The 26,500-nt window shown below is 44.5% G+C and overlaps 1 protein-coding gene across 1 annotated transcript in view; it reads left to right on the top strand.

Annotated features, from left to right (window-relative positions):
- Positions 1-26,500, top strand: part of LOC127913592 (arf-GAP with SH3 domain, ANK repeat and PH domain-containing protein 2-like) — a 107,956-nt gene that overhangs the window by 52,392 nt on the left and 29,064 nt on the right. The window contains 9 exon segments of the mRNA XM_052485926.1: positions 12,152-12,201; positions 17,574-17,703; positions 17,831-17,916; positions 18,006-18,081; positions 18,231-18,317; positions 20,009-20,112; positions 21,239-21,308; positions 24,264-24,305; positions 24,852-24,900. Of these exon segments, the coding sequence (XP_052341886.1) occupies positions 12,152-12,201; positions 17,574-17,703; positions 17,831-17,916; positions 18,006-18,081; positions 18,231-18,317; positions 20,009-20,112; positions 21,239-21,308; positions 24,264-24,305; positions 24,852-24,900 (694 nt within the window).

Below are 26,500 nucleotides of genomic sequence, written 5' to 3' on the forward strand. Positions count from 1 at the left end.
CCTGCTGGTACAGTGGTACCCCAGACCCCATGATTTCCTGTGTGTGGGTTGGGGGTGGAAACTATAAACAGCATACCACTCTTGCACTAGCCAACACATTAACTACACTCCATCACACGTGTCAAGTCTGGGACCAGCACACTCATTCTACTAGCTCCAGGACAAACCAGTTAGCCAGCCAGCGTGTGATGAGGCAGACAGCATACTGCAGGAATGCAGTCAGAATCCTGTCTATATCCATGGGAGGCCGGCCCCAGACAGCCCAGCCCAGACACCCCTCCAGTCTACCAGGCCCAGCCCAGCCCAGACACCCCTCCAGTCTAACAGGCCCAGCCCAGACACCCCTCCAGTCTACCAGGCCCAGCCCAGACACCCCTCCAGTCTACCAGGCCCAGCCCAGACACCCCTCCAGCACTACCAGGCCCAGCCCAGCCCAGACACCCCTCCAGTCTACCAGGCCCAGCCCAGACAACCCTCCAGTCTGCCAGGCCTCTAATCCCATCAGCACTCATTACTTTCTGCTCTGACCTCTGCACCACAACCACGTGGGTCACAAGTGCCACTGTCTGATGTGTACTAGCACTAATGAGGCTGTTCCCTCTATCTTTCTCTCTTTTTGTCTGTCTCTCTCTGTCTCTCTCTTTCATTCGCTCTCCTAAGAAAGACTACTAGCTAGTCACTAGCTAGCTACAGTACTCCCTAGTTACCCCATGGCTTCTCATCACTCATACATTCTCCAAGGACTCTTGCTTTCTTGGAGGACACTCTTGTTTCTGTCCCTTGCCCTCTCCCTCTGTCTTTCTCTCTCTCTCCGTTGTAACTTTGGCATCGACAGGCTACATCAGACTTGTGTACAGAGCCTCTCTTGTCTGCCGAGAGTGAAGCCATAGGCCTCTGAACTGTGAACACTGACAGAGAGGGAGAATGGTGCAGATCTGCTCACTACCCCACTGGTGACTCTCCTTACACTCTTAACATGTTGACTGGTGACTCTCCTTACACTCTTAACATGTTGACTGGTGACTCTCCTTACACTCTTGACATGGTGACTGGGGACTCTCCTTACACTCTTAACATGTTGACTGGTGACTCTCCTTACACTCTTAACATGTTGACTGGTGACTCTCCTTACACTCTTGACATGGTGACTGGGGACTCTCCTTACACTCTTAACATGTTGACTGGTGACTCTCCTTACACTCTTAACATGGTGACTGGGGACTCTCCTTACACTCTTGACATGTTGACTGGGGACTCTCCTTACACTCTTAACATGTTGACTGGTGACTCTCCTTACACTCTTGACATGGTGACTGGGGACTCTCCTTACACTCTTAACATGTTGACTGGTGACTCTCCTTACACTCTTAACATGTTGACTGGTGACTCTCCTTACACTCTTGACATGGTGACTGGGGACTCTCCTTACACTCTTAACATGTTGACTGGTGACTCTCCTTACACTCTTAACATGGTGACTGGGGACTCTCCTTACACTCTTAACATGGTGACTGGGGACTCTCCTTACACTCTTGACATGGTGACTGGGGACTCTCCTTACACTCTTAACATGGTGACTGGGGACTCTCCTTACACTCTTAACATGTTGACTGGTGACTCTCCTTACACTCTTAACATGTTGACTGGGGACTCTCCTTACACTCTTGACATGTTGACTGGGGACTCTCCTTACACTCTTAACATGTTGACTGGTGACTCTCCTTACACTCTTAACATGTTGACTGGTGACTCTCCTTACACTCTTGACATGGTGACTGGGGACTCTCCTTACACTCTTGACATGTTGACTGGGGACTCTCCTTACACTCTTAACATGTTGACTGGTGACTCTCCTTACACTCTTGACATGGTGACTGGGGACTCTCCTTACACTCTTGACATGGGGCTAATGAGGTGCTAGTCATAGTGCTCTGCTCTGACTCATTTATCCTGTCTATCCATTACCACTGAGGGAGGGAGGGGAGAGCGAGAGAAAGTATGTTTGTGTGAGTGAGAGACAGAAAGTGACAAATTGAAGACTTTCCATCCCAGCTTGCAATGTGTACCGTTCGCTATCCCCCCTCACTTCCTCATCATTATTCCTATTTTCCTCTCCCAGGGGAAGTACCTGTGGAGAGCAGGAGGAAGGCATCTAGACCAGCCTGAGTAGTGTTGGGTAGGGAGTGAGAGAGAGAGACCCTCCATCCCAGACACAACGCTCTAATTAGGGTTTCATCTAGTCTGACTCAAACATAAAACAGACTCTCCTGTCCTTCCTGCTCCCATGATCGTATTGCTATATTTCCCAAATCACCTGGATATCATCAAGAGAAGACCACGTCAGATTCAATAGTCTTATGTTCATTGTGAGTATGTCACAGACATGAATACTGTTCAGTAAATGCATTGTGTAAGTATGGCTGGGGGTTGAGTTAAAGCACTTTGTAGAGACGGTTAAAGCACTTTGTAGAGTCAACAACGTTAGCTTGACATTGGCTCGTATATTTTCAGTGACTGCGGTCTGGGATGGTACTTAGCCGTTCCCATGGGAGACGGACAGTAATTGAGCTGAGATTACAGGGCTTTCACACCATAACCATTTAGTTCAACACTCATTTGAGGCTTTTTTACGCTCCACTCATCTCTTCTTCCTGCTGTTCCCACCTCAACAGGGAAAGGATGTTGAGGATTTGACATGCTGCTCTGTGGAGTTATGAGGTTAGGACCCCTGCGTTTTCCGTTTCCTTTCACTTTGGAATTTTGATGTTACTTCCGTATGGACGGTGAATGACTCATACACTCCTGACCTGCGGCACTGTGAACTCAGTGTGTGTGTTTGCGTATATGCATTCATGTGTGTATGCGTGCATGCCTACCTGCCTGCGTGCGTGTGTGTAGGCTTATGTGCCTGCATGCATATGTGTGGGTGTGTGTTCAAGGTTACAGTGTTTCTGGCTACACTAGCCTGGGTCCAGTCTGCTTCTACTGAGTCAAAGACAGGCCTAGAAAGCTTAAAGTAAGCCAAGATTCATATTGGTTAAGTACTTCAGTTGGAACGTCATACACTGTATGTGAAGTTCTACTGAAATCTCCTTAGTCCAAACTGGAATAGGGCACAACTAATGATGACACAGCATACACTCCCTGTCTGTCTGTGGCAAAGTGCTGGCTAATGCCCTCTTACTTGGTGGAAAGGTTATTGTTGCTGACTGGGGCCCACAGCTCCACCTAACCCACCTTCCAACTCCAAACACTGAACATAAACAGACTGGTGGAAAGTGCTGAGGCCACCAAGCACCAGAGCCATGGGGATTTACGGACTGGACTGGACACTGGGATGACGTCATCCCTTCCAATGCTAAACGTTCTGATCCTTTGTATCTATGAACACACACACACGCAAGCAAGTAGTGGGTAGATCCTGAGTCCCGACTGATGTGAGCCCAGATGATGCCCCCCCATAGTGGGCCAGTGAATTGTGAAACCCACCCGCCCACACGGAATGATCACTGAGCCTTTTAGCTCCTAGCACCTCTGCCAAAGGAATGATCGCTGAGCCTTTTAGCTCCTAGCACCTCTGCCAAAGGAATGATCTCACCTTTATTCCACACCAAGAACAGATTAGGGAGTGGTCGCATCATAAATCATGGGTTTTTAACAGGTGCTCTTGACCGCAGCAAGAACAGGTTGAAGTTGAAATCTGTCATTTTTATGTTTAGGTTTTGAGGTCTTGAAAAGGCCCTTACAGGTCACATTCCAATTCACTGGACAGGCATGTAGGCCTACCACTACTGCACCTCCTCAACAGTGGACACATTCCATTCTGAAGCACTGGAAAGTACACTTAACATTTGAAGCCTTAGAGGCCACCCACCGGTGGCTATTGACCATGTTCACTAAGACAAGGACAGTAGTGTAGAAGTCTAGAATAAATTAAACCAGGTGGTACCATTTGGGATGCATCCTAGAACTGTAAAAATGAGATTCAGGCAATATGTTTAATATGACAGCAAAATAGCTCCAGATTGATTGTAATAATGCGGTAGTACATTTATTGTAACAAAGCTTTAGAAAGATGAGCTTTTGTTCCAGGATGCGTCACATTTTATACCACCACCTTCCAGTTAATTGACATTATAAAAATGCTTTTATGGCGGCCACTGAAATAATGATTTGATTTGAAAACACTGTTACATTTTAAGGCTTCAGCAGAAATGAGCAATAACATTTAGAAAATCATGATACTGTAGCAACCAGTGCTCTCTGAAGTTAGTGATCAGGATGCAGTCAGAAAATCCACAATAAAGAAACAAATTAGCAGTACAATCAGTTAATCCATCTCATCATGTTAACAGTATTTTCATCGGCCTCAGAAGCAGCAATTACGGCCACCGCTGCAGTGTATGGAGAGAAAATTACACAGGCAATTTCACCCGTTAATGTCTGTTTTTGTTTGTCCCTAATCACTGTTTATTCATTGGTGCAGACTGGAAAAGGGTTGCATAATCTAGCATTTGATCGAACAGCTGATGAACGCTACCGTATTACGATGGGAAATCTGTTTAGCTGTTCAGTGGTGCAGCCACTGAAACAGTGTTAAGTTTATTGGTCGCGTACACCGTTTTGCAGGTGTTATCACTGGTGCAGCAAAATGCTTATGATTCTAGCTCCCACAGTGCAGCAATGTCTAACAATACAATAACAATACACACACAGAAAATGGAATGAAGACATGTCAGTCTGAAATATACTGAACTAAAATATAAACGTAACATGTAAAGTGTTGGTCCCATGTTTGATGAGCTGAAATAAAAGATCCCAGAAATGTTCCATACGCACAAAAAGCTTATTTTTCTCAAATGTTGTGCACAAATTTGTTTACATCCATGTTAGTGAGCATTTCACTATTTTCCAAGATAGTCCATCCACCTGACACGTGTGGCATATCAAGAAGCTGATTAAACAGAATGATCATCACACAGGTGCACCTTGTGCTGGGGGACAATAAAAGGCCACTCTAAAAAGTGCAGTTTTGTCACAACACTATCCCACAGATGTCTCAAGTTTTGAGGGAGTGTGCAATAGGCATGCTGACTGCAGTAATGTCCACCACAGGTGTTACCAAATAATTTAATGTTAATTTCTCTACCATAAGTTGCCTCCAACGTTGTTTTGGAGAATGTGGCAGTACATCCAACCTGCCTCACAACCGGAGACCACGTGTAACCACGCCAGCCTAGGACCTCCACGGATATGGATCCACGGATATCCACGGATATGGATGTTGACTTGTTGAAATCCATCAATGAAAGGCTTGCCAAACTTGATGTCTTGAATATACTACGAGAGGACAACAATGCATTATGTGCCAGTCTAAAATTCAGCCAATGTCAGATTGATGATCTAAGAAAAGAGAACACGGCTCTGAAAGGTACTGTAGACTCTATTCATAGCAAGGTGGAGGTGGTGCAAAGGGAGAACAAACAACTTAAAGAACCGTGCTTGATGTACAGTGTCGATCAATGCGGGACAATCATCTTTTCAGGGATACCGGAGAATGACAACAGCAGAGGCTGTAAGGACACTGTCTGAGACTTTATATTGTGCCCACAGATGTTGTGCGTAATGTCCCTTTCTCCAGAGTCCATAGAATGGGTAAGGCCTCTGGGAATAGGCCACGGGCTGTTATTGCATGTTTTGAACATTTTAAGCAAAAGGAAATGGCGAAGCGCAGGGGCAGAAACACTGATTTTGGAGTGAATGATCACTTCCCCATGGAGCTCAATGAAAGGAGAATTAATCAGTGTCCCATCATGAAAGAAAAGTGTTGCCTGAACCAACGAGTCCTTGGTGATGGATAAACTTTACATGAACAGGCAACTGTATTGGGACTCTCGTAGCATAGATTTGTTTGATAAAAAAAATAAAAAATGATATTGAAATGTAGGAACTGGGTTCTACAGCTTGAACCACAGCTGTCTCCACACCCTCCCCGCCTGGCCATCTAGATGTGTGAAAGTTAGTGTATAAGCTAGTGATCCACCATCATGTATGACATTCCTGGGAGTATGTACATTTAAATGTTGTATTACCATATCATACCATATTGTATTACCATTCTCTATAGTTATGTACTTTAAAATGTATCACTTGACCAATTCGGCACATTTGGGCAGACTTGATACAAAATACGGTGCAGTATTGCAATGCTTCACTGCATCAATCTGAAACACACACACTGCTAAATCTAAAATGTGCCTAAACTGCAATATTATGGCCTTTCTCTTGCATTTCAAAGATGATGGAACAAAACCAAAAAATTAAACGCTTAAAAAAAAAAAATGTAATGATCTTTTACCAGATCCTATGTGTTATGTTCTCCTACATTAATTTCACATTTCCACAAACTTCAAATTGTTTCCTTTCAAATGGTATCAAGAATATGCATATCATTGCTTCAGGTCCTGAGCTACAGGCAGTTAGATTTGGGTATGTCATTTTAGGCGAAAACTAAAAAGACTCTAGAGTAACTCCCTGGCTATTTCAATCCCATGTTCAAATCTGAGTTTGTGTGTTGTAGTGTGTCATGACAACTTCAACTACAGTATAACAAACACATGCTCTATCAATCTTCACTTGACCAGGAAAGGGCTGCGTATAGCCTTCCTAACAAAATACTTTATTTTTTTTACATACAGGTTTTTAACTTGGTCAACATAAATAATATTCATATTTTTGCTTTGACCGAAACCCATTTGGATGCATCTGTTAATGATGGGCAAATTAACATTAATGGATATAGTCTACTTGGAAGGGACAGGAATAGGTATGGTGGGGGTGTAGCACTGTACATTCAGAATCATATACCCTTTAAGAGGAGGGATGACAATATATGTCAAATAGAGGCACTATGGGCTCAAGTACATCTGCTTCACCAGGCACCCATATTGGTAGGATGTGTGTTTCGACCTCCTAGCTCTAAGGTGTCCTATCTGGATTACTTATGCACTTGGTTTGAGCAGGCCACAGATCGTAACAGAGATGCAATATACCATGGCAATGCTTAAAAGCCAGATCAATGCCAGTGGCCTGGACAGACTATAATATTGTCACCATAGCCATGAACACCAAGGTACCAAAGAAACCTCCAAGGATTGTTGTTAAGAGAAATGTTAAAACATTTCATCATGAGTAGGACTGTTGCGGTGACCGTATTACTGGCACACCGGCGGTCACAAGTCATGAAGGCAGTCAAATTCCACCTGACTGTTTAGTAACGGTATTTAGGCTTCTCCAAGCTCTGATGCTGCTGATGGTCATTAGTAGCCTACCAAACTTGATAACTGCCTGGTACTCAGCACTCTATTGTCCCTCTAATCCCTCTGACATAAATTAAAATCAAATTGAATCAAACACTTCATGAGCTCATGAGCTCATTTGTGGTCACTTTTGTTAATGGTATTTTCCCCACATTGCTGTGCTTATAATGTGAAGAAAAAGTAAATGTGGACAGGTCTTCCAAAGCTTTAATATGGATAATACAGACATCGCAGGAGTGGCTTCAGGAGCGTCTGCTAAATGACTTAAATGTAAATGTAATTCTCTCAGTGGCCTCGAGTGGTCCAGTCAGAGCCTGGACTTTAGCCCGATCGAACATCTCTGGAGAGACCTGAAAATAGCTGTGCAGCGACGCTACCCATCCAACCTGACAGAGCTTGAGAGGATCTGCACAGAAGAATGGGAGAAACTCCTCAAATACAGGCGTGCCAAGCCTGTATCGTCATACCCAAGAAGACTCGAGGCTGTAATCGCTGCCAAAGGTGCTTCAACAAAATACTGAATAAAGGGTCTGAATACTTATGTAAATATGATATTTCAGATATGTTACAGTTGTGGGTGGAGTTGTGTGTACAAATCCTGGTATATAGATCTGATTCATCGATCAAATCAAATTGTATTTGTCACGTGCGCCAAATACAACAGGTGTTGTTGATCTTACAGTGAAACTCTTACTGGCTGGTCCCACGCTCCTCACGGCGACCGTCTTGCTCCAGACACCAAAACATCCACTCTACCTCATCACTCCCCTCAACTAACTCACAATACTCCTCGCTCAGTCTATCCCAATATTCCTCTTCGCTCTCAGATTCACCCCTCGGCATCGCCCCTCGGCTTTGCCGACCAACCCGTGTGCCACCCCCAAAGAAAATTTGGGGGGCTGCCTCTCCGGCTTCCATCGTGGTCGTGAACTTCGGAGTCGCCGTTGATCCTCCTGCATCTGCTTCCATGGAGGGCTTTCGTCTCCTGCCATTATCTCCTCCCAAGTCCAGAATGTCTTCTCCTCCTGGCCACGCTGCTTGGTCTGTTTGTGGTGGGATCTACAGTAACGCTCGTCGAAAGGGGTAAACCAAGGCGCAGCGTGATTTGGGTTCATCATCATTTATTAGAATGTGAACCAGCAACAAAAACAATAAAGAGAAACAAACAAAAGAACATACAGCCTTGTAGGGCTCAAAAGCAACAATACAAAAACAAGATCCCACAAACAACAGGTGGGAAAAGGCTACCTAAATATGATCCCCAATCAGAGACAACGATAGACAGCTGCCTCTGATTGGGAACCATACCAGGCCAACATAGAAATACAGAAACTAGATTACACATAGAAATAATAAACTAGAACACCCCCCAGTCACACCCTGACCTACTCCACCATAGAAAATAAAGGCTTTCTGGGGTCAGGACATGACACCCTTCTATTGGTCAGCCTGTTGTGTGCTTTGGTGTGTGTGTTCCCAAACAAGGACCAGTTGCGTTCTGAGGCGGCTGATGTTGGTGAGATTTGGAGGATGATGGAGGCAACAGGGGAAAGAGCCTCAGATCCACAAAGTCCCTTCCTCCAGGTGGCTGATGAGATATGTTGGCACGGATGCCATATTGCATCTCCATCCCAAAGCCCTTGATTGGAAGTGTACTTCGCCAGACTGCCAAGAACCCTGCCCTCATCCAGGCCAAGGTGGCGAGACACAGTAGTGATGACACCATAGGTCTTGATCTCTGCACCAGGCAGGATGCTCTTGCCAAGATTATTGGGGTCCAACATGTGCACTGCGGCGTGTATTTGCTTCAGGCAGAAGTCTTCACGCTTTTTGATGTATTTCAGAACTGCAGTATCCTCTGCTTGGAGCAACAGTGACGTGGGCAGGGCAGTACGAATTTCTTCTCTTACATCTGCAAGCAGAGTCTAAACATCAGACAGGATGGCATCGTCTCCCTCAATCCATGCAATGGCTACTGCTGTAGGTTTAGGAGTTTCAGGCTGCTTACCACTCGCTCTCTCAAAATACATCATCCAGGAGGATCCTCTTGATGAGGCTGTCTATATCGGCAGACTGTGATGTGGCCATTTCTTGGAGAGACTTCTTCCCCTCCAGAAGACTGTCAAACGTGACAACACCACCCCAACGAGTGCTGCTGGGCAGCTTCAATGTGGTGCTCTTATTCTTCTCACTTTGCTTGGTGTGTCACGCTCGTTGAATGAAGAGGACCAAGGTGCAGCGTGGTGAGCGTACATATTACTTTTTTATATGACTCCGACAAAAACAATAAACAATCCAAAAAACCTTGAAGCTAAAGGCTTTAGTGCCCACAAACAAAGACAACTTCCCACACAGAAAGGAGGGAAAAGGGCTACCTAAGTATGGTTCCCAATCAGAGACAATGATAGATAGCTCTCCCTGATTGAGAACAATACCCGGCCAAAACATCATAGAAAAAAAAAAGCATAGAAAAAAAGCCGAATGCACACCCTGACCAAACCAAATGGAGACATTCAAATGCTCTCTAGGGTCAGGGCGTGACATGGTGAGGTAGATTGCTGCTATAACTTGATGACCCTACACATACCTAACCATTTCCTTGGCTCTCTTGTAGAGTGTATCCATTGTTTTCAGTGCCATGATGTCCTTGAGGAGCAGATTCAATGCATGAACAGCACAGCCAATGGGTGTGATATGAGGGTAGGACTCCTCCACTTTAGACCAAGCAGCCTTCTTGTTTGCACAATTGTCTCTCACCAGTGCAAATACCTTCTGTGGTCTAAGGTCATTGATGACTACCTTCAGCTCATCTGCGATGTAGAGACTGGTGTGTCTGTTGTCCCTTGTGTCTTTGCTCTTGTAGAATATTGGTTGAGGGGTGGAACTTCTGTAGTACATTTTTCCTTGCCCACGAACATTCGACCACCCATCAGAGATGATTGCAATACAGTCTTTTCTCTATGATTTGCTTGACCTTCACTTGAACTCTGTTGAACTCTGCTTCCAGCAAATTAGTAGATAAAGCATGTCTGGTTGGAGGGGTGTATGCTGGGCGAAGAACATTCATAAATCTCTTCCAATACACGTTGCCTGTGAGCATCAGAGGTATACCAGTTGCATACACAGCTCGAGCAAGAAATTCATCAGCATTTCACTGACTACATACCTCCATTGAGTCAAAAAAACTTCTGATTCCAGGAGGACCATGAGCTGTTGCTATCGATAAGGTATCTGATTCATCACTTTTACCTCAAATAGAAATAAAGGGACTTTTTGTCAGAGGTTTCTTGTTGTGAACGCTGAGGGAACTTTATACACTTGACCAGATGATTCTGTGTCTTTGTTGCATTCTTCACATATGATTTGGCACAGCATTTGCAATTGTACACAGCTTTTCCTTCTACATTAGCTGCAGTGAAATGTCTCCACGCATCAGATAGTGCCTGTGGCATTTTCCTGTAAGGATTAGAAAAAAAAGAGTAAAAAAAAAAAACACAATTCCTCCTTGCAAGATAAATGTTTTTAAATGAAACATGTATAGAAATGTATGCATTAACATTCCTCATGAAAGCAGGCTCCAGCAAGCTAAAACAGACATGGTAGCAAAAACTAACTAGCAGAAATTGTTAACAAGTTAGAAATGATTTAAACACACTTTGCAGTAGGCTATTATTTACTAGTTAACCAAAAATCATGTATGTCATATAAAATATATTCACCCCACCCAGTATTGTAATCAAAACTTACCAGAAAGCATGTAGTCCTTGGCTCAGACAGTGTAGCAGTGTGGGCTCAATAGCATCTCATTAGTGTGCAAGATATTGAGAATCAGCTGCACATGCGATGGAAGAATGCACTGTGCATGCAGAGGGTTGCAATTCCATTGAATTGTGGATAGTTTAACCAAAATATGCCACAAGACCTATAATTGCCTTATGTGTGTCCCACAAAAAAAGGTTCACTGTGTCACACCCTGACCTTAGAGAGCCTGTTTATTTCTCTATTTGGTTGGGTCAGGGTGTGATTTGGGTGGGCGTTCTAGTTTTCTATTTCTTTGTTGGCCAGGTATGGTTCCCAATCAGAGGCAGCTGTCTATCGTTGTCTCTGATTGGGAAGCATACTTAGGCAGCCTGTTTTCCACCTGAGTTTGTGGGATCCTGTTTGTTTGTTTTTTGCACAGTTGCTGTATAGCGCTGTAGAACTGTATGTTCGGTGATCTTTTGTTGGTTTTGGGTGTTCATCTAAAATAAAGTAAGATGTACACTTTCCATTTTCCTCTCCCCCTCTCCTCTCCCCCTCTCCCCCTGCGCTATGTTCTCATTCCGAAGACAGACGTAACACACTGTTTATAAGCTAACTTTATTGATGAATTTAAGCAAAACTTCCCAGGGAAAGTTTACGGAAATTTACTGGAAAGTGTCCGACTCTTTGCAACCCTATTTCTGTATTGACACTTTGCCTGTTTGATGGTTCGTCGGAGGGCATAGCCGGATTTCTTATAATCTTCCAGGTTAGAGTCCCGCTCCTTGAAAGCGGCAGCTCTACCCTTTAGCTCAGTGCGGATGTTGCCTGTAATCCATGGCTTCTGGTTGGGGTATGTACGTACAGTCACTGGGGACGACGTCATCGATGCACTTATTGATGCAGCCAGTGACTGATGTGGTGTACTCCTCACAGACATTGGAAGAATCCCGGAACATATTCTAGTCTGTGCTAGCAAAACAGTCCTGTAGTTTAGCATCTGCTTCATCTGATCATCATTAGACTACATTCTGTTTCTGAATTTAAGTTCAGATGTTGACACCTGTTTTTTTCTGCTTTTTTCTTTACAGGACCTGAAAAAGCCCTTTGATAAGGCCTGGAAAGACTACGAAACGAAAGTGTAAGGATTTTAATATTTTACTAGCAGCAATATGAAATTAGGTTCTGGCCCATTCACATTATTAACGTAGAGTAGAAAGACAATCAGATGGTCATTCCATAGTCTTTTGGTCCATTAGTTTGTACTATGGCCATACTGAAGCAATCTGTTCAAGCATTTTGATAACCTTTTAGATATTGGAGCTACCATAATAGTTTGCGTTTGACCGTATAAAGTAATTGTCATCGGTGTAGTCCAATTTGATCATCAAATGCATAGGCAATATGTTGAATGAGATGCAATGTGATATTTGTGTTGTACCTTGTCTGTGCTTGTAATAATCACCATTTCCCAACCAACCTCACCTTGTGGTCGTCAATTAATGAATACACCCTCAATAACAAATCATCCCTTCTGTACACCCTTCTATCCACACTGACGTCATTGTGATTTTGCATGCCAGCGGTATATGACATTTTATAGCACTCTGATATATTTTCCAAGCTGCAAAGGACATTCTGTACTGAAAGGGTAATACATGTTCTTCTCCAACACCAGTCTGATGACGAGACAGTACTGACTTTGTACCAAGTTCAAAGTTCAACCGGATGCCATGTCTTTGACCCTGTTTTATATTCCTCCATTGATGCCCCCTCCCCTCTCTGCTAGTCTGCTGTCAATGGAGGGCAGTACTATGCTTGATCGAGAACATCGTTGTCCCATCTGCTCTGATGTTCTTTGAGGTTTGCTGATCACAATCCGATCGGTTCTCACATCTCCATAATCTCTCTAATCTCTTCGTCGGCGATTTATAACGCCTTTCATAGTTCACAGACACAAGCGATGAGACTCTTTGCCTCGAACTCTGCTCTGGCCCCAACTGCCTTAACCCTTTACCCCCATGGGAATTGTGCTATAAGGATGGGGTAAATTTAAATGTCTCTTACAGAAGGCAAATCAAAAACATGTGCATAACCATGGTAGCAATTGAAACGGAACAGTTTCAAGATTATGGGAAAATTATTAGACCAAAGGTGAGGACACAACCGCTAATTACATTGTTGATAACAAAATCAGAAAATACTCTGGATACGTTCAGTAACATGATAAGACTACTCCTGTAAAATGTGGGGAAGGTGCAACATAAGACAAACAATTACAAGGGTTTGAGTGCGAGGGACTACCTGATGTCTCCAAGTTGCCACACAACTCTCCAAAGTGTGCAAAGTTCCTAAGTAATTTCAATGCACTTTTTTGATTCAAAGAAGAGTCAACTATAAGGTGTTTTTTTTAGCTCTCCTAGCTGTGCCTTTTGTGAATTAGAGAAAGCATCATTTGAAAGCCTGTTCTATTTCCAACATGTCTAGCTAAATTATAAAATACGATATTAATGTTAGGCTTTCACAATGCAATTCAGGGAAACAGATAATAATTTTGGTGCGCATAGAAAGGAAGTCCTGCTGCTTCTCGCGCAGAATGTCTGTCAGTCAAAACCTATGCAGCGCTGGGACGCGCAGAGCCAGAGTTGTAACTTCATATAGAGCATGTTACTGTACAGCCACTGGTTTCCAATTTAGTCGTTTATCACTGCCCAAATCTGTCATTTTCAACCTGTATACGGGTACAAGTGTACATGGTTAAACTGGTTTGTGAGCACACTGCTGTTGTCCCTACAGTTTGAGTTCCAGTTGATCTACTATCTCTGTGTCAACCATCTTTCATGGCTCTTGTGGCGACTGCGCTACATGTGGCTGTTTCTCTATTAATGTGTTAGCTCTGTAGAGGTTTTATTAGTGAAAGAAGTCTCATCTTGAAGTGTTTCCGTATGACAGTTTTTGATCAAAAAAGGAAGCCACACAAAATGACTGAATTACAACCCAGATGACTTTGTCTGAGGCAGATACATGTTTGTGGAGCAGCATCAGGAACAGTGACTTCTTTAAGTGCCTTTATTAATCAAATTGGTGTGGCATCACGAGTCACAATGCTGAAGGAGTAACTGCGTGATTAAGGTATTTTGGAACAGCAGTAGATGTTAGATTAACACTCAAGGTACTAAACAATATAGCCGCCATTGATTAAAAAAACAGTACTGTGCAGCCATCTTCATCGACCTGGCCAAGGCTTTCAACTCTGTCAATCACCGTATTCTTATCGGCAGACTCAATAGCCTTGGTTTCTCAAATGACTTCCCCGCCTGGTTCACCAGCTACTTCGCAGACAGAGTTCAGTGTGTCAAATCGGAGGGCATGTTGTCCGGACCTCTGGCAGTCTCCATGGGGGTACCACAGGGTTCAATTCTCGGGCTGACTCTTTTCTCTGTATATATCAATGATACCGCTCTTGCCGCGGGTGATTCCCTGATCCACTTCTACACAGACGACACCATTCTGTATACATCTGGCCCTTCTTTGGGCACTCTGTTAACTAACCTCCAAAACGAGCTTCAATGCCATACAATACTCCTTCCGTGGCCTCCAACTGCTCTTAAATGCTAGTAAAACCAAATGCATGCTTTTCAACCGTTCACTGCCCGCACCCGTCCTCCCTACTAGCACCACTACCCTGGACGGTTCTAACCTAGAATATGTGGACAACTACAAATACCTAGGTGTCTGGCTAGACTGTAAACTCTCCTTCCAGACTCACATCTCCAATCCAAAATCAAATCTAGAATCGGCTTTCTATTTTGCAACAAAGCCTCCTTCACTCACGCCGCCATACTTACCACTAGTAAAACTGACTATCCTACCGATCCTCGACTTCGGCGATGTCATCTACAAAATAGTTTCCAATACTCTACTCAGCAAACTGGATGCAGTCTATCACAGTGCCATCCGTTTTGTTACCAAAGCCCTTATACCACCCACCACTGCGGCCTGTATGCTCTAGTCGGCTGGCCCTCACTACATATTCGTCTCCAGACCCTCTGGCTCCAGGTCATCTATAAGTCTATGCTAGGTAAAGCTCTACCTTATCTCAGCTCACTGGTCACGATAACAACACTCACCCGTAGCACGCACTCCAGCAGATATATCTTACTGGTCATCCCCAAAGCCAACACACCGTTTGGCCGCTTTTCCTTCCAGTTCTCTGCTGCCAGTGACTGAAACGAATTGCAAAAATCGCTGAAGCTGGAGACTTATATTTCCCTCACTAACTTTACACATCAGCTATCTGAGCAGCTAACCGATAGCTGCAGCTGTACATAGTCCATCTGTAAATAGCCCACCCAATCTACCTACCTCATCCCTATATTGATTTTATTTACTTTTCTGCTCTTTTGCACACCAGTATCTCTACTTGCACATCATCATCTGCTCATTTATCACTCCAGTGTTAATCTGCTAAATTGTAATTCCTTCGCTACTATGGCCTATTTATTGCCTACCTCCTCACGCCATTTGCACACACTGTATATAGGGCTTTCTTTTTTTCTATTGTGTTATTGACTGTACACTTGTTTATTCCATGTGTAACTCTGTGTTGTTGATTGTATCGCACTGCTTTGCTTTATCTTGGCCAAGTTGCAGTTGTAAATAAGAACTTGTTCTCAACTAGCTTACCTGATTAAATAAAGGTGAAATAAAATGTAAAAAATAACATTTAGGGACTATAACAATATTTTACGTAAAACTTTGAAATCCAGCGAGAACTAGGAATGTGAAAAAACATCTATCTGGAGCTCGTCTGAGCGGTTGGATGGATATGCCCTCACCCGCTATATACCTAATGCTGATTGGTTTGGTTCTTGCCTCTATAGTGCTGTCTGGTTAGAATGTGATTTGAGACCCATTACGGCAACTTGTTCACTACCACACACACACACACACACACACACACACCGGACACAGCTGCATTCATTTGAAGATGTTTATATACTTCTGGTTTGTCAATGGACACAGCACTTCTTCTCCCAATGGCATGTAAGGACACTCTACTCGATCTGTAGGATGCCACCCTATACAGAACCAAGTTGTCGATTATATCGACTGATATCATCAGAAATCAAGCGACATGAATCAGAAAATGGGGCGCCACTAGTTGGTCAGAAGGTTCAAATCAACGTTTCATATCGGGGTGTAGATGTACTGTAGATCGAATTGCACTCAATAAATTTTAGCAGACTATCCCAGGGGTAAAAACACTTTTAAAAATCCATTACGTACCTTTGACGAAGGGAAAGGACATCAGAAGATCTTCTAGTTTCAGTTACAGCACAATAAAAATGATCATTACCGCTTACTTGGACATTATGATATGAAACGTTAATTATAACCTTCTGACCGACTAGTGAGTCAGGCAGCGCCCCACTGTCTGAATCATGTCGTTTGATTTCTGATGATTGTTGTCGATTATATCGACTGATTGGTTCTGTATAGGGTGAGGAAGCGGGGTCCTGGAGTGCATCCACGCACCCTGATTGGTTAGCATCAGCGGGTGATTGACGGGCCTGAAGGCTAATCAGACTGAAATAGACAGACTTTTTTACACAGCAGGTTTTTAAAGTACCAAAGAGTTTGATCTGCTTAATATTTTTTTTTTGCCATGGGAAAAATATTGTGATACCTGTATCATCACAGCCCTAATCAAATCAAATTGTATTTGTCACATGTACCTTAACGTGAAATACTTACTTTACAAGCCCTTAACCAACAATGCAGTTTTAATAAAATAGTGTTAAAATATTTACTAAATAAACTTAAGTAACACAATAAAATAGCAATTATGAAGCTATATACATGGGGTACCGGTATGAAATGTGTGGGTACAGGTTAGTCGAGGTAATTTGTACATTACGGCTGTATTAACATTGTGGTTACGCAGCCTTACAGGAGCAGACCACAGCGCTGGCTCATGCATTCACACACCACTTTGCCATCAGCTTGATGCCCCCCTCTCTGTCTGTCTGTTTTGATACGATCTGTTTTTCATTTTGTTTCTTGGTTCTGATTCGTTTGGAATGGCCTTGTTGTGTCTGTATCTTGATGCTTCCAAATGATCCAACCTGTTGACTGACTGCAGGCAGAGGTGCCAAAAACGGATGAGTCATTAACGTTGGTTTAGTGATGGACCACGGTGATGAGGGCCTAACACCCATAACAAAATGCATGAGTGAGAGGCCGTCTGCTCTCAAACCTGAAGTTAAACCAGCGTCACTTGAGTCTCACTAAGCTTCTTTATGGGAGGAGCTACATGCTGCATCTTTTTATTGGGGAATAGGCTAAGCTATGGAAAAGAATGCTCTGTTGCATGGAATGGTCCCCCCGAGCTCCCCCTTCTCTCTGTATATTTCCTGTTTGGTGTACTGTCCGCTTGTGTTAGTTTGCGTGGTTGGGAATGCCACACTTGGGAATGGGAATGACCCCGAATGATGTAACTTCCTGTCTTAGCACTAAGATCGAGAAGGAGAAGAAGGAGCATGCGCGGCAGCACGGCATGATCCGCACTGAGATCAGCGGGGCAGAGATAGCAGAGGAGATGGAGAAGGAGAGGAGGTTCTTCCAGCTACAGATGTGTGAGGTGGGTAAGGAAAGTGGTGGAGCTCAGGCCTGGGTTGTCAGATTGGTGGAGCTCAGGCCTGGGTTGCCAGATTGAGTCCAGAGATGTAGTGGAGGGTTTGTTGACATTGTGAAATTCTATCTCGCAGTATCTTCTTAAAGTGAATGAGATCAAGATCAAGAAAGGGGTGGACCTACTCCAGAATCTCATCAAATATTTCCATGCACAGTGCAAGTAAGTCCTGAAGTCATTGAAAGTTTGCATTTGACTAAATGCTCACCTCGTGGGGAAAATGGCTGATGTAGATTTGTCTCTCTCTTTAGTTTCTTTCAGGATGGGCTGAAAGCAGTAGACAACCTCAAACCCTCCATAGAGAAGCTAGCCACAGACTTACACACGGTGAGTTACTCAAGACTACTGTTGACATCTTTATGGGTATGTAAGAACTTGCCTTTCCTGTTGAATTCCTCAAAAGTATTCTGTGTGACTTTGTATGACACCTGTGACATTTGTATGAGCTGTCTATGACCTTGCTGTGACCTCTCCAGATAAAGCAGGCCCAGGACGAGGAGAGGAAGCAACTCACTCAGCTACGGGACGTCCTCAAGTCAGCGCTGCAGGTGGAGCAGAAGGAGGTAACACCCATAGACTTAGACAGCTCTAGGGCCTATAGCCTGGTTTAGCATGGGCAACGCCACTGAGGACTTTCACCATTTTGAAGTAGTCAACTGTGTGTGACTTCCATGGGTTAAGGAAGGATCACATAATTCCATCCAGGTCATCAAAAGAGATCAGCCAATCAATTATACTTCAATTATGTTCCCTCAGTAGCCCGAGGCTGCCGCGCAGAAATCAGCCCACAAAGAAATGCACGAGATTATACTCAACTTTCGAGAGCAGTGGTCACCAACCGGTTGATCGCGATCGACTGGTCAGTCTCCGAGGCATTCATAGCGATGATAAAGCATTGTGTTTCTATTGATTTTTTTATTCGCCCCGGGCTGTTGGCGGTAGGTGCATCCGATTCAGCTGCCCTGCTCGCCGGGTAGGCAAACTGTGGCCATTTTGAGGGAACATTGCTCCTGAGAAAACCTTCCATAGCTACAGGTGGCTATAAATACAAACCTTGGCTTTATACCTGTTCAGACAACAGACTCCTGGTGGCAGTATGCACCATATCTGTTTGTTTACTGACTCATAGAAGTAGTAGAAGAAGAATTGGACTACTTCAAAATGGAGAAAGCCGCTGCCCATGCCGCTGTCACAGATACAAAGGAACCCCCTCTATCAACCTTTAATGGTTACACCCACCAATGACACACATACAGTACACGCGGCAACACTCTACTGGCCTAGTCTTTTCACTGTCACAAGCCCAAGTTAGACATCCACTAATATAGCTGTCTGTATCTCATCTAGGGATGCATTTAGGTGTTCAAAACAATGATGTACATAACCAAAGCCACCTTCACTCCCTGTCAACTTTAGCAAGCTCATTGAAAGGAACCCATTAATGGTATATGGTGCACTCTTACGATGTGCTTAATACTGTCTTTTACCGGATGCTTTTATCCAAAGTGACTTTTAGTTACCACATGTACTTGTGTACTTCCTGGCTCAAGCTATTATGTGGAGAATTAGGCTACTGTCTGCTTTATCAGTCTTTTCTGTTCTTTACTTCACTGCTTCCGCCTCTTTGTGAACCAAGTCTAGGAGAGTAAGTTTATCTTCTGTACCTCCTTTCTGTGCTTGTCTATCTGGTTGTGGTGTTTTGTCAAGCATTTTCAATAGAGGGAGTTGGTGGTGGTGGGGGGGGGTGAAGAGCAAAGGTTCTCTCTGTACTTATGAAATAGTTTTTTTCCTTTTAAATTGTTGACGACTATAACACTACATTCAGAACCCTGAAGACTTTCTTTTAGAATATCTTCCAAAGGTCTTTGCCTTGGCCCCTCCCCCTCTCAGCTCTGTGACGAGGTGATGTAGTGCATGACCCCAGGGCTCTGCTTGTCTTATGTACATAGTGTAGCAGTATCTCAATAGTCTAAAGATGCTCCCCTTCCTTGTCTCCTCTCTTCACCTGCACTAAAAGCAGTGGATGGGTGAAAGCACATGCCGCAGCCAGCATCCCGAGCCGTCATATTCTCCTAACCTGTAATTTTCAGATTAGAGCTGACAAAGAAAAGGTACCAGGAGAGGAAGCCACTGTAGACAATTGAGATGCACCCCACCCAAACTCACTGGCTGAGGTGTCTTGTGCCCACTGTACATAGATCCTTATATATATATATGTGTGTGTGTGTGTGTGTGTGTGCCGGTATTGTTGAAGGAGTCCCAGGTGAGACAGAGCGCCACCTACAGTTTGCACCAGCCTCAGGGCAACAAGGAGCATGGTACCGAGCGCTGTGGGAACCTCTACAAGAAGAGTGACGGGTCAGTTTCTCGTTTTCTTCTGTTAAACGTGTAGCATCTTAAAACATTAAAAGAACCAAATGTAAGGTCATACCAAACAAACACACACAAAGCTCTCTCTGGTAATTAGTGGAGAACGTGTATAAAGATGGTAGAATTCAGATATGACGTCATTGTTTTGATACTATCCAGGGAGTTTTTAAACTATGGCGTGCAATATGGTTCAGTGTGCCAATAAATCCGTTTTTCAAATTGCCCGGCGTCTTGAAGCAAAAATGTTGATCATGTATACTCTGCTCATGTATACTCTGCTCATGTATACTCTGCTCATGTATACTCTGCTCATGTATACTCTGCTCATGTATACTCTGCTCATGTATACTCTGCTCATGTATACTCTGCTCATGTATACTCTGCTCATGTATACTCTGCTCATGTATACTCTGCTCATGTATACTCTGCTCATGTATACTCTGCTCATGTATACTCTGCTCATGTATACTCTGCTCATGTATACTCTGCTCATGTATACTCTGCACATGTATACTCTGCTCATGTATACTCTGCACATGTATACTCTGCTCATGTATACTCTGCACATGTATACTCTGCTCATGTATACTCTGCTCATGTATACTCTGCTCATGTATACTCTGCTCATGTATACTCTGCACATGTATACTCTGCTCATGTATACTCTGCTCATGTATACTCTGCTCATGTATACTCTGCTCATGTATACTCTGCTCATGTATACTCTGCTCATGACCATACACGAAAATAGTAACAGAGAGCAATGTACAATACGGGAAACTTAACAAAACAAGGAATTTGTGGTAAGTTTATGGGGGCCCGCCATCTTTATGGACCTATCTTATTGCTGATACAGCATGTAAGGAAATCCATATTCCCTGTTATTTTTATGGTTGAGCTTCTCCCCGGAGACATGAATACACTGCCCAGACTGTACCCCATTACTTATGCATGTACATATTAATGAGCACTGGTGTGGTTGATGTTAATAATTCATTAGCCATGTCTGTTCAGTTACAGTGTGGATTCATGTCGAGTTTAGTGTGTCACACTGGCACTGGGGTGTTATGTCGGTGTGTCACAATATGTCGTGTCCCCCCCCCCACCTCCCTAGGTTAAGGAAAGTGTGGCAGAAGAGAAAGTGTTCAGTAAAGAACGGATACCTTACCATATCACATGGGACGGTGAGTAATGTGCCGACGAGCACGGACACGCACACTGACACATACGCACACACAGAGGGCAAGACAACCTAGTCCTAGCCAGTTAGCATTCATTTAAAGTCGGCTAACAGCACTAGCCTGTTCTCTTAATGGAGATGAAGCACTCCATCTCACTCATTCTGTCGAACCAGACTGTTCACTGGTTGTCAAACATCTCAGGCGTCAGACATGCCCAAAATTGAGCACTTTGGGTTCATTTAGCTAAAATGGTGGTAGCTTTATAGTATAGCATATGAATCACTCGAACACCTCAAAGAATGTTATACACTACATGACCAAAAGTATGTGGACACCTGTAGAACATCTCATTCCAAAATCATGGGCATTAATATGGAGTTGGTCCCCCCTTTGCTGCTATAACAGCCTCCACTCCTCACTTTCCACTAGATGTTGGGACATTGCTGCAGGGAATTGCTTCCATTCAGCCACAAGTGCATTAGTCAGGTTAGGCCATAGGGCCTTGCTCGCAGTCAGCGTTCCAATTCATCCCAAAGGTGTCCAATGGGGTTTAGGTCAGGGCTCTGTGCAGGCCAGTCAAGTTCTTCCATACTGATCTCAACAAACCATTTCTGTATGGACCTCGCTTTGTGCATTGTCAAGCTGAAACAGGAAGGGGCTTGTAGAAGGTGATTGTATGCTGTAGCGTTAAGATTTCCCTTCACTGGAACTAAGGGGCCTAGCCCGAACCACTAAAAACAGCCCCAGACCATTATTCCTCCTCCACCAAACTTTACCGTTGGCACTATGCATTGGGGCAGGTAGCATCCACAGGCGGCAAGCTTTACACCACTCCAGCCAACACATTGCGCATGGTGATCTTAGGCTTGTGTGTGGTTGCTCGGCCATGGAAACCAATTTCATGAAGCTCCCGATGAACAGTTTTTGTGCTGACATTGCTTCCAGAGGCAGTTTAGAACTCCGTAGTGACATCTGAGGACAGACAATTTTTACGCGCTTCAGCACTCGGCGGTCCCGTTCTGTGAGTTTGTGTGGCCTACCACTTCGCAGCTGAGCCGTTGTTGCTCCTAGATGTTTCCACTTCACAATAACAACACTTACAGTTGACCGGGGGGAGCTCAAGCAGGGCAGAAATTTGACACACTAACTTGTTGGAAAGGTGGCATCCTATGACAGTGCCACGTTGAAAGTCGCTGAGCTTTTCAGTAAGGCCATTCTACTGCCAATGTTTGTCTGTGGAGATTGCATGGCTGTGTGCTCGATTTTACATACCTGTCATCAACGGGTGTGGCAGAAATAGTGTCCACATACTTTTGTATATTTAGTGTATATATCCTGGATGCATCCCAAATCGCACCCTATTCCCTAGATAGTGCCCTACTATTGACCAGGGCTCTGGTGTCGTTTGGGACACAGGCCTTGTGTCAGGCTAGCCCACTGAGTGACTTTACAAGCACCAGGGACTCACCGGTCTATTGATTTCCTCTACTCTGCTTTCGCTAAAGCAGGCTCTACTTCACTCCATTACCCTAGATTTACTCTCTCTCTCGCTGTCTCTCTCACTTCATCGCTGTCTTAAGTCATCTTCCTCTCTCCTCTCGCTCTCTGTCTCTCTCTCTCTCTCTCCCTCTTTCAAAAGGCACACATACACAAACACGCCAGGTTGAGGGAGGGGAAGGAATCAGGGTTGGTTTTGAAGCACCCTGAGCACAAACCGTGGCCTGGTTTCATCCACCACTGCAGAGCACCACAGTCAGCAGACAGGCCCATGCTAACAGACCTTAACACAGGGGGAAATATTCCTTATGAAAACATCATAAGAGAGCCTCAATGTTATGTTCTAATAACTAAGGGGGAAGAGTAATGTAGTGTTATGTTGTAATGACTGAGGGGGAGGTAGTGTTATTTACATTTACATTTAAGTCATTTAGCAGACGCTCTTATCCAGAGCGACTTACAAATTGGTGCATTCACCTTATGACATCCAGTGGAACAGCCACTTTACAATAGTGCATCTTATGTTGTAATGACTGAGGGGGAGGTAGTGTTATGTTGTAATGACTGAGGGGGAGGTAGTGTTATGTTGTAATGACTGAGGGGGAGGTAGTGTTATGTTGTAATGACTGAGGGGGAGGTAGTGTTATGTTGTAATGACTGAGGGGAGGTAGTGTTATGTTGTAATGACTGAGGGGGGGTAGTGTTATGTTGTAATGACTGAGGGGGAGGTAGTGTTATGTTGTAATGACTGAGGGGGAGGTAGTGTTATGTTGTAATAACTGAGGGGGAGGTAGTGTTGTGTTGTAATAACTGAGGGGGTAGTGTTGTGTTGTAATAACTGAGGGGGGTAGTGTTATTTTATGTTGTAATAACTGAGGGGGAGGTAGTGTTATGTTGTAATGACTGAGGGGAGGTAGTGTTATTTTATGTTGTAATAACTGAGGGGGAGGTAGTGTTATGTTGTAATAACTGAGGGGGAGGTAGTGTTATTTTATGTTGTAATAACTGAGGGGGAGGTAGTGTTATGTTGTAATAACTGAGGGGGAGGTAGTGTTATTTTATGTTGTAATAACTGAGGGGGAGGTAGTGTTATGTTGTAATAACTGAGGGGGAGGTAGTGTTATTTTATGTTGTAATAACTAAGGGGGAATGTCGCAGTGCTGTGCTGTGCTGATTCACAGGTAGACCTGTATGTGATTGCGATGCATTTTTAGGGGTCATAATATGTTTAATTTCTGGGGGATATGATTTATAATGTTGTAATAATGTAGGGGAAATGGATTTTATGTTGTAATAACTGGGGGGAGAAGCTTTGTAACATTGCTGAGGGGGACAGGTATTTTATGTTGTAATAACTGAGGGGAGTAGTTTCCTTCATGCTTGTTTGCTGATTCTGATGTTCTTCTTTTATGTTCCGTAATAACTGAGGGGGAGGCTAGTGTTCCCCCTGTTCCCCTTCAGACAAACCGAGGGGGTGGTAAAACTCATTTCCTCACCTGCCAGGTGAAACACAACCAGAGGGGAAGAAGTGTTTGACCTCATCTCACGGGAGGTTTACTCTGCCTTTACCCCCTAACTATTCCCTCTGTGTGTTATAGGAATAACTACAAATTCTCACAGGGGCCTGTCCCTGCACACTGTGTGTTCTCACAGGGCCTACCCTGCATGTTGTGTTCTCACAGGGCCTGTGCTGATTCACACAGACCTGTATGTGATTGCAGGCCTTTTTGCAGGGGTCATAATTGTTTCTCATAGTATATGATTTATAATGCGAGTCCATGTGGCTAAATGGGCCTAATTGGGTAAATGACACTGGGTGAAGCTTTGTAACATTGCTACCCTGCACACTGCGTGTGGCAGGGTGTGTTCTCCTTGCACACTGCTTTCTGTTTGCAGGGCCTACCCTGCACACTGTTCTTCTTCTCTGTCCTCCCTGCCTCTGCGCCACACCTTGTGTTCTCCTCCCCTCCTTCCCCTTCAGACAAACCGTGTTCTCACAGGGCCTGCCCTGCACACTGCGTACCACACCTTGTGTTCTCACACTGCCAGGTGAAACACAACCCAGAGGAGAAGAAGAGCTGACCTCATCTCACCTTGTGTTCTCACAGGGCCTGCCTTTTACCCTGCTACCACCCTCTGTGTTTATCAGGAATACCACTGCAAATGGACCCACCTGAGTTCTCACAGGGCCTACCCTGCACACTGCGGTACCACACCTTGTGTTCTCACAGGGCCTACCCTGCACACTGCGGTACCACACCTTGTGTTCTCACAGGGCCTACCCTGCACACTGCGGTACCACACCTTGTGTTCTCACAGGGCCTACCCTGCACACTGCGGTACCACACCTTGTGTTCTCACAGGGCCTACCCTGCACACTGCGGTACCACACCTTGTGTTCTCACAGGGCCTACCCTGCACACTGCGGTACCACACCTTGTGTTCTCACAGGGCCTACCCTGCACACTGCGGTACCACACCTTGTGTTCTCACAGGGCCTACCCTGCACACTGCGGTACCACACCTTGTGTTCTCACAGGGCCTACCCTGCACACTGCGGTACCACACCTTGTGTTCTCACAGGGCCTGCCCTGCACACTGCGGTACCACACCTTGTGTTCTCACAGGGCCTGCCCTGCACACTGCGGTACCACACCTTGTGTTCTCACAGGGCCTGCCCTGCACACTGCGGTACCACACCTTGTGTTCTCACAGGGCCTGCTCTGCACACTGTGGTACCAAACCTTGTGTTCTCACAGGACCTACCCTCAACTTGCATTCACACTGCGGTACCACACCTTGTGTTCTCACAGGGCCTGCTCTGCACACTGCGGTACCACACCTTGTGTTCTCACAGGGCCTGCTCTGCACACTGTGGTACCAAACCTTGTGTTCTCAGAGGGCCTGCACACTGCTGTACCTCAACTTGCATTCTCAGAGGGCCTGGCCTGCGCCTCATCGGCAGTGATTTGGAGTCCCATAGGGCGGCGCACAATTGGCCCAGCGTCGTTCAGGTTTGGCCAGTGTAGGCCGTCATTGTAAATAAGAATTTGTTCTTAACTGACTTGCCTAGTTAAATAAAGGTTCAAATAAAATATATATATTAAATTTGTAAATCTGATAAAGGAAATGCTGGCTTATAGACATGGAAGAACAAGACCGGATGCTTTTTTGGGAAGAATGACAGTGCTCGTTATTGAGTAGAGAGAAATCTACTGCAGAAAAACAAGTGCAGGGAGGAAACTCCTAGAAAAAGGCAGTGGTTGTCAATAGGGCTCTATATGAAAGGAAATCACAGCTATTCTGTGGAATGTGGGCAGGAAAGGAGTTGTGAATAGTTGAATCGCTGTATGAGTTCTATTCAGGGAAGAATCAATACTTTGTGCCTCAACATTACCCTTTTCCAATCTGCAGCCTTTTAAGAATTTCATCCACGTTCCTTTGTTCCGTATTCTCACGTAATCTCATGTAACCAAGGGAGATGGAGCTAAAATGAGTATTTATTCTTCCCCCATTCACCATCTTCTTCCTCCATTCACCCTCTTCTTCCTCCATTCACCCTCTTCATCCTCCATTCACCCTCTTCATCCTCCATTCACCCTCTTCATCATCCATTCACCATCTTCTTCCTCCATTCACCCTCTTCTTCCTCCATTCACCCTCTTCTTCCTCCATTCACCCTCTTCTTCCTCCATTCA

The sequence above is a fragment of the Oncorhynchus keta genome, chromosome 29 (genome assembly GCF_023373465.1).
Source record: "Oncorhynchus keta strain PuntledgeMale-10-30-2019 chromosome 29, Oket_V2, whole genome shotgun sequence".
NCBI classification, from domain to species: domain Eukaryota; kingdom Metazoa; phylum Chordata; class Actinopteri; order Salmoniformes; family Salmonidae; genus Oncorhynchus; species Oncorhynchus keta.